The 9,885-nt window shown below is 38.5% G+C and overlaps 1 protein-coding gene across 1 annotated transcript; it reads left to right on the plus strand.

Moving 5' to 3' along the window:
- The first annotated feature begins 8,541 nt into the window (after window positions 1-8,541).
- Window positions 8,542-9,498, plus strand: LOC100730582 (olfactory receptor 13H1). The gene has a single exon (XM_013152381.2). It carries the CDS (start codon window positions 8,542-8,544, stop codon window positions 9,496-9,498), a length of 957 nt encoding a protein of 318 aa, XP_013007835.2.
- The last annotated feature ends 387 nt before the right edge of the window (window positions 9,499-9,885 follow it).

The following is a 9,885-nucleotide window of genomic DNA, read 5'->3' on the forward strand; positions in this document are numbered from 1 at the left end:
TTATAGCTGATTTTCCATTGAAGCATTTGTTATACATTTTCCCATGAACTATTTTAAAAGGCTGCATATCCTTACTAAATTATAAGATCGCTGACTTTAGAAACCAAGGCCTAGTTATTCCTCAACTTTGTTCTGCTAACATTTTGATAAAAAATATCCATAATATTTGTCATTTGCCGTGTGTTTATTATGTTCTAGGCTTGTTGTTTATCACTTCTCCTCTAAGTTACTTCATTTCTTAATCTTATTTTCTAGTGTAATTAAATGAACTAATCCACACTTCTATGAATCTGTATTCCCCCAAAATAATAAATTAAGTGCATTTAGCTTAAAATTTAGACTACATTATGAATGTTTTAGATTGGGTCTCATTCCATTCAAACACAGGCCTAAAATAATCCTATGAACTAATATATTTCTTTAGATCTTCAAGTATCTTTTACACTCAACATGTAATTTTGTCCTTAAATCGCCCAAGGACAGTACATAGGATGGAGATTACTGTTCACTATGTCACAAATAGGAAGAAATTATGGACAGTATAATCATAGGCAAGTATGTGACAGAACAAAAACTAGAATTTAGTTCTCCTCTAGGTATTTGTAGATTGAGGTCCTGTGTGATAATTTCATATTCTAAAATATGCGTCATTTAAATGAGCACATTTATTACAATTCTCTTGTGTTAAACCAATAAAAAGTTTTTGAAGTTAATTCCCATGGCTTGGCCGATACTGGCTTAGAACATTCTTTTAATTATTTTTAAGTCTTCAAACTTTTCCACTCTCATTTGAGGAAGTGTTCTTATTTTCTTCACTGTTTACAATTAGAGGTCATTATAGCTAAAAGTTTCAGGTGAAGTTAACTGCCTGGTCTGCCAACTCCTTAACAATGCCCAATGTGGCATCTTTGAGTGCTTATAAGAAATAGTTTCTAATTGCTCAACTTTGAGCAGTGCACCAAGGCTAATCATGCCCCCAGAGCCTGGAAGGACCTCTGTGACACAAAGCTGTTAGAAGTGTTTTGTTTTTTCTTCCACCAACCTACAGTGACACAGAAGGATATTTTTCCAACATAAAACGGAAACATCATTTTTGACAAATTTCCTCAGACATTTGAGAAATTAGATATTCAGTCCCGTTTTGGGCCTCATGAGGCTTTTCATTCGCTATTGTGTGCCTCTTAATCCATGGTCCATGCCTACTTCATAAAAGAGGAGAGGAGAGTTAGGATTTGTGCACAACTCCAAACAAGCACCCAAAGACTATGATAAAGAATTTCTCAGAATGCTAAAATTAAGTATTAGATCTCCAAAATTAAGTGTATACTTTCTCTTTGCCTCATTCTCTAAGAAATTTTCTAGAGTGAACCAGAAGCAAAAGTTACTGAATAAAATCTTCTACTGGTGACAGTCTTACCCAAACAGTGAAGTGTATTCCTATCAGCTCTCCCCTGACTCCTCACTTTCCCCTTGCCTATGACAATTGGTCCTATTTCCTGTCCTAAGACCCTCATTTGCCTGCAGGAAACATCACTACTATAGCTACAGAGCTTATTACTGTTTACCCCTTCACCTTAGCTCAGATCTGCACTGGCACCTTTTTACTAAGACTTCAATTAACTTCCTTAATCATTTTCCATACACAAACGAAGATATTTATAGCCCAGTATCAAAAGAAATGCTTTGGATACAGTTTCTCTCTAATAAAGAATGCCGTAACTGGAATAGGCCTCAGAAATCATCTGTACAGCCAAAGAAACAGGCCCAGAAAGCTGAAGTGACTGGCCCACAACTAGCAGCTTGCATTAAGATCTCCCTTCTGACCAATTTGAGAAATGACGTTAGAGATGCATTCAGTAGTCATGAAATTAACTGCAACTAAATTATCCTCATAGGAAATGGTGCTCATCCTAAATATAACTATGGCAGTGAAAGATAAGTGTTGGTACACATATTATATCAAACAGAGGTATCCAAGGAGCAGGACAAAATAGTGCTGAATATAAGATCTGAGACATTTATTCTCAAAGTTAGCACCAACCAAAAGACCACATGGATAATTTCTCAAAGGGCATTAATCTGGAAGTAAGAAACTCTGTTTTCTAGCTTTCTCTGTTATCAATTAACTGTGAGCCTTTTAATAAAGTCACTTGACAGTTTTAGGTCTCAGTTTTCTCAACTATAAAATGTTGGTAATGATTTATGTGAAAATATTTAGAAAAATAAAAAATAGCTAACTTGCCAATATTTGAGACTCTCCAGGTGCCAGCACTGTTCCAAAAATTTAACATATATTCACTCACTCAATAAACAAGAAAAATGAGGCCCACATTCTTCAGATTACTCAGAAAATTTAGTAAGCCCCTAAGTACACAGCCATAACCACTATCCTGGCTGCCTCTTACCATCTTATATCGTGTCTACTGCCACTATCATTAAGTGCTAGATGAACAGAAAAACAATGATCTGTCCACAGGTTAGCTGTAATACAGATGGAGAGGCAGATAATATTGAAATATAAAATAACCAAAGAACTAGACTGAAACTTAAAAAAACATTGGGTATATTTTGGCTTTTCAAATTATCAGAAGATCTGAATTGTGAGTTCAGAAGGAGTGGGAGTATTTGCATAGCAAAGAAGAAACTAATCTGATTTTAATGAAGAGAGTGTGTGCAGGAGTCAAGAATGACAGGAGGAAGCAGACGCTATAACCCATCCTATGTCACTGTATTGTTCACCTGCGTGCTACTTGCCACCTGTGCATATTTATGTTCCTGATAGCCTGGTCAGTATCAGTTTTCTCCATTAATCAGTAAACCCCTTGACAATAGAAACCATGTCTGGCTTGTTTTTGTGCCATTGTATTCTCAGTGTCAGGCACATAGCCTGACAATCATGGGTGCTCATAAATATTGGTTGAATAAATGTATTTGTGAGAGAGTGAGTGAATGAATAAATGAATGTTAATTACAGATGAAGAATTGCTACTGTTGACATATAGGGTCAGATGAGGAACTACAGACATGATACAGTTGACAAAAGACCCCACAGAGGCAGCTGTAGCAGCCTAGGGTATTAAAAGTGAGCCTGGAAGGCAAGCATGAGGGCTATTCCAACATGAGGATCAGTAACATATGCACTCTCTGCTGTGCACTCTCTGTGACAGCTGTCCCCTGATGAACATTTCTCTACCAGCTTCAGGCTCAGGCTCAGCACCAATTTCATACAAAAACAATGGGAAGAGACTATAGACTAAAATAAAAAAAAGAATTATTTCTCGCTACTCTGGAAAACCTAGCAAAGATGCATGAAAATCTCATGAACTCAAAGGTCTCTTTTCCTTTTCTCTATTTGTTTTCCTTGCACAAAATGCCACTTTGGATATGTTTTCAAACAGCTCTGATCTGACAAAATTTAATTACTTGTTTGGGATGAGATCCCTAAATCTCTTGGAAATTAATTATTTTTTTTTCTTTGTGAAGATCAGAAACTTTGAACTCTACTCATGAGACAAATGAAGTGGTAGCACTTAAGAACTCCAATTTATATAAGTTACTGTGCAGCTCATCAATTTATTTCCTGCATTTGGAAAGACCAATTGAATCTGGAAGTGAACTGGACTCCAGGCATCATGTACAAGCCAAGGATATAAGATTTATAGATTTAGTTCCAAATGTAACATGCTCCAAGAAATAGAGGCTGGGTGACAGCTTCCAGATAAACATATAGATGGATGATTTGAGACTAACTGGAGAAAATAAGACATATATTTTCTACAAACTGTTCAATTAAATGCAAGTTCTGGTCAGTTGTATTTTCAGTATAAGTGAGTATCAACCAAAGACTTTATTGGCTTCCATTCCAATATAATCATTTTTAAATGCTTGAGCCCATTTTCCAGCATTGGGGGTGGGGAGAGAAGCATTAGATATTTCTGCTCTCTGAGGGATGCATAAAATCTTGGAGGTATCCGATTATACATTTTCATACTCCAGAACTTAAAATGGGTGTGAATGATGGGGAAAGAGTAGGAAACTGGCTAAGGTATGTACAGAGCTCAGGGTCCCTCATGAAAGTCATCTAATTTAGTTTAAAGTCAGGGTGCAAAAGTGTGGTTATTGTTTCCCTGCTTTTAAGAAAAGTGACAATTTGGTTTAGTTAGGTTCCAGGTCACCAAGATAAAATTAGACATAAAAGTTGTCAAAAAGACACAAGATGCCTAAAACAGTGAGTTTCAAATTGAAATAACCCAAAGATCTTAAATCAGGGCATTCAAGTGACCTCTGTCCTCCACTGGTTATAACTTTTCTAGGAGAAATTGAATAAGAAAGTATATGCCTCAAAGGTCGATGAAGGAAGCGTTCACCCAAGGACTTAAATAATTTAATTAGATATCATTACCAAGGGTAGCAGATAAAACGTTTTGTCAGTTGGTGTTTGACCTAATCTAAAAGAATTTTCCTTCTTCAGAGGTGTGCAGGCATTTGAGAGGCTGAGAATTTGAGGATTTTGAAATCTTGCCAGGAGAGCTTGACAGGTCCAAACCAGGGCAGTATGGGAGAATTGTTCTTTGTGGCAGTCCAGTTCTGCTCCTTCTACTGGTACATGAGAGTGACCTGCAATGGTGAGTAGGTCACATTTCTTTTCTTCTCCTTTTCTTATGTGTTGGAGTCTCTAACAATCTCTTTGGCATAGCCAGTCTCCAGGAAGGCAAGTGAAAGCTATTAGTCATAAAGAAGTTAGGTGGTGCACATAATTGCAGGTACCAGGACTAAGATAGGAAACATTTTGGGCTCAGTTTTCCAGGAATCTTTTAATGATAATTCTGGGATGAGACCTTCAGCACAATCTTCAGAGGTTAGGCCCAGACCAAATGAAAAATAGTTTCCTCAATTTAGATGCTGAGTAGCCTTTAAGTGTGAGAGGGAAATTGTCATCAATTTTAATTTTGTGGATCCAAACATAGTACTAATTGAGGCAAGGTCTTGGGTTCAATTTCAATGTCTCAGTAAGCCTAACACCATTTCAAAACAAGTCTGTGCCATAGTCGTAAATTTATCACCCATTTTTAGTCAAATGGCTCATCGATTTATTCTGCTGGGCTCATGAGGGTTGAGTGATAGAATTTCTAACTCCTGTTTCGATACTGGAGAAACAAAATACACCCTGTGATTCATTAGGCATGATAGACATGTATAAAGATGGAAAACATTTATTTAACAAAATTTAATATTTAATCACAGGAGCAGTATGTTTTATAGAATTCTAAGAGCAACAGACATATTTAGGTTGCATAACTGTGGATATAATAGCATCTGCCGAGAAAGAGTGAGGTTGTGAGTTCAATTCCAGGTACAAAAAATATAAAAAGATGACATAAGATCAACTATTTCTACGTAAAACAAATTCTTCCTTCCACGTGCAGTCTTCCCTTTTTAGATAGTCCACCTATGAATCGCCCATGTGCAGACAATTGGGAGCTAACTATACTCCCAAATGTACCAATTTAAAATATAACAGGCACAAGCCTGGCTTCATGTAGCCATTTGATTCTTTTCTTCATGCACTCTCATTCAGTGAGATGATGTACCAGGGTGGAGGACATCCAGAGCGAAGTTCCTTCTTGGAGTGATTTGAGAAGTGGAGCCAAACACAGCATTAAGTCTCTCCAGTGATGAGGACACTGCTACAAAGGCAGACCATCATCTCTTCCATCTCTTATATTCTTTTGCTTCTTCGTGAGTGCCCATAACTTTCGTATCCATACATTTACCTTTTGTGTGTACTTAGCCTGTTTGAGGGACTGAGTAAGGTAGAGAATGAGACAAAAGGATAGGTTTGGGAGGACATGCCGTAGATAGGCATAGTCATGAAACCTTCTTTCTCCCAAATGCTTAAGGCCAAATGAAACTCGAATCTCAGAGGTTAGAGAAATTCCATCCCTTACCAAGCCCCTCCTATAGCCCACATGAATCTCCAAAAGTGGATGGAAAATAGTGGATTGCTATTACTCTGATAAGTGTTTTCTTTTCATTTCATCTATGAAAAATTAGTGAATTCTATCCCATTAGAGTTAGAAGAATCATTAGGCATCACCTGGTTTAACCAGATTGCAAGATGAAAATTTAGGTCAAGTGAGGGTAAGAAACTTCTCTAGAGATGTTGCCAGAGACAAACAGCAGCTTTAAGAAAGGGATTAGAAAAAGAAAAGAGAGTTAGTCTCATGAAGGAGTACATATATGTTAAGAAGTGCTTGGCATATAAATTGCAATAGCAAAGAAACAGGTGGATGGAAAAAGAAATTACCTTTAAATATGGAACAGTGCCTTTCACACGTTCATTTGTTGAAGAATTATTGACCACCTACTATGAACAAGGTGCTATTCCAGGTTTAGGGCATAAAGTAATGAAAAAGAAAACAGAAAAAAAAATCCCCAATTGACTTTGTATTCTTTCTAGTTGATAGAGGCAATAAACAATTAATAGAGAAAACATACAGCAAGCTAGAGGTAATTTTATGAATAAAATAAGCAGGGAAAGAAGGATGCAAATATCAGGGGATAAAGATGAAATGCTAGACAAGATGACTCAGGAGCGACTCACTGAAAAGATATCTTGTGAGTAAAGCAAGACTTAAGCCATGCCAGGGTGTTGGGTTTCATAAATATGGATACCAATTGTTTCATAACTATACAACAGCATGATCAAAGACTCTGAGAAGTTCATGTGTTGTGTTTTAAAGAACAATAAGATGGCCAATGTCACTGGACCAAAGAGAGCAAGGAAAAGTACTAGGAAATAGAATAAGAGAGGTAGGTAATGGGGAAGTAAATCATATAAGATCTTGTGGGTCATAGCAAGGAGACTGGCATTTAATGATGTTTGAATGGGAAGTTACAGTTAACAGTATGGTATTACATACTTGAGAATGTGTTGAGAGTACATTGTGCCTTGGAGGTCAGGGGTTTGGATTAGCTTTTTGTGCAGTACTGGAGATTTATCCCGGTGTCTCATGCAAACTAGACAAGAATTCTACAGCAGACCCAAAAGGTAGAATTTTTTGTTAAATATTCTTATCACAAAGATAAGAGAAAAAGGAAAGTTTCACAGGTGATAGTAAAACTTGTAGCAGTGTGGGAGTTTGGGCTGTGTAGTGCTGGGAATGGAACCCCAGCATCTTGAACATGCTAGGTGAACACTCTACCACTGAGCTTCATCCCTTACCCTTACTTCATTACTTACGATGACTATTTCATGGGTGCATGTTTATCTTCACACTCATAAAGATGTATACATCAAGCATGCATATAGTTATATCTCCATCATGGTTCAAGAAAAAAAAAGAAAAGTTTTAAGAGACAAATGATCTGATCTAATTCATAATTTAACTTCATCCTTTAAACTGAATAGAGGTAAGATAGACAATGGGAGAACCAGTAAAGAAGTTGTTGACTAAATCCATGTCTGTGATGGATAGTTCTTAGAATAAAAGATGGTCATGCAGGTGTCAAGAGCAGTGATGGGTTCTGTATAGTACTCGTGAGGGCTTGGAATTGCATATATTCATTTCATATCTATATGATCCCTATAATTCCCCCAAGCACTGTCCTAAGTGTTAGAGATACTTCAGCAAACAAAGTAGGCAAGGTCCCTGCCCTTAATAAATTTGCCTATTGGAGGGGAATACAGATAATAAGCTAATTGTTAATATAATTTAAAATATTATAAAAAGCTATAAAAATAAATTGGAGTGAATTGAAACATAGCAGTGAGGGTGAGAAAAATGAGACTTTTTCCGTAGGTTGGGCACTCAAACCCTCCTCTTACCACTGATGCTTTCATAAACATCACATTAGATTTTCACACTCTTAACTAGGGCTGAGCAACCATAGCACATAAAGTACATGAGAATCTATAAATGTAACTTTAATGGCGGGACATTAGCAGGGACTTCACCTTAGCACACACCTTCACATTAGCACACACCTTAAAGGTTCAAGGAACTTGTCCCTTTATATAATACTGGTTCAGGTCAAAGAAATAATTTGCAGTACTCTATGTCAGACACCGTGGCTGATCCTGATGCTGTGGTAAATGGAGGCTGTATAGTTAGGAGTTAGCCCAAGAACAGGCAGAATTTAAGTGAAACAGCTCCTCTGTTAGCTAAAGATAACTGTTTCCAATTTGTCTTGGAAAAAGGAACACGTGTGCAAGAATCAGGAAGACGGCCTCCCTTTATTCTCTTCTTACTGAGACAAAATATCCAAGAAGGCACCTGGAGGGGGAAAGTTGGAGAATTTCATAAAATTGCATTCAAAGGGATAGAAAGCTTTGCATTCCCCTGATGGCAAGGAGGATAGCTGTTTTCATTCTAGAAATTCCATTTGTATAGTGTCTCTTCTGAATAGGACAAAGATAAAGATCTTGCACACCCCAATTCTATCCACCTTTCCCACATCTCCTATCTTTCTTCTGCTTCTCTTAGGGGACACTAGGCAGCCCAGCTGACTCCTGTTCAGTGGACTGTGGCGAGGAGAAGGATGGCCACTGGCAATGCCTCGGCAGTGTTTGAGTTTCTCCTTATTGGCATCTCTAACTATCCCGAGTGGAGAAGCACATTTTTCATATTGGTGCTGATAACGTACCTCAGCACATTACTGGGAAACGGACTTATCATCTTGCTTATCCACTCTGATGCTCACCTCCACACACCAATGTACTTCTTCCTCAGTAACCTGTCTTTCTTAGACCTTTGCTATGGAACAGCCTCCATGCCGCAGGCCTTAGCACATTGTTTCTCCAGCCATCTCTACCTCTCTTACCCACGATGCTTGATCCAAATGAGCGTCTCCTTGACCTTGGCCACAGCAGAGTGTCTCCTCCTGGCTGCCATGGCCTATGACCGTGTGGTTGCCATCATCAATCCCCTGCGCTATTCTGTGGTCATGAGTGGCTCAGTATGTGTCTGGCTGGCTGCCACCTCATGGGGAGCATCGCTCGTGCTCACTTGCATGCTTGTCTTATCCCTGAAGCTTCGCTTCTGTGGGGCTAATGTCATCAACCATTTCGTCTGTGAAATTCTCTCCCTCATTAAGCTGGCCTGTTCTGATACCAGCCTTAATGAGCTGATGGTCCTTGTCACCAGTATCTTTACCCTGCTCCTACCATTTGCGTTTGTGCTCCTATCTTATGTCCGAATTTCTGCTGCTGTCCTGAGCATTCGCTCAGCACAGGGAAGGCTCAAGGCCTTTTCCACTTGTGCGTCACACCTGACTGTGGTGACGATCTTCTACGGCGCAGCCATTTCCATGTATGTGAAACCTCAGTCTAGGTCGTCCCCTGACCAGGACAAGTTTATCTCGGTGTTTTATGGGGCTTTGACACCCATGCTGAACCCCCTGATATACAGCCTGAGGAACAAGGATGTTAAAGGGGCAATGAGGAGAGTTATGGCAAAAATGGCATACGCTTCCTTCACCACTAAAACTCTAAAATAACAGTCATGTATTCACTGATGGGGAAAAGTGTTTAAAGGAATGTGAGTTTACCCTTGGAAGCAAAGATGATTGATATGTGAAACGTTTCAGCAAGTGCTCCTACCCCAGAATATTCCTACTGAGATTTGAATTTCCATTAGAGATACTGCTTGTGCTCGTTCTTTCAGACGATGATGTTAGTGGTCATCCATTAGGTTACTTCCCTTGAGGTAAATGAGCTATTTAGTATCATTTGCTCACTGACAGAAGGAATCTCATGATTGTCAGCAGCAAGCAAGGCATAAAGGAAACTGGAAAATAGGACAAAGAAGGCTGTAATAAAAGATCAGAAGACAAAGGCCAGAAACCTTACTGAGGACAAGTCTTCTCATGTGAGCACAAACTGCT

The sequence above is a fragment of the Cavia porcellus genome, unplaced genomic scaffold (genome assembly GCF_034190915.1).
Source record: "Cavia porcellus strain 051 isolate PalLab524CR breed Dunkin Hartley unplaced genomic scaffold, mCavPor4.1 scaffold_3, whole genome shotgun sequence".
Lineage (NCBI taxonomy): Eukaryota > Metazoa > Chordata > Mammalia > Rodentia > Caviidae > Cavia > Cavia porcellus.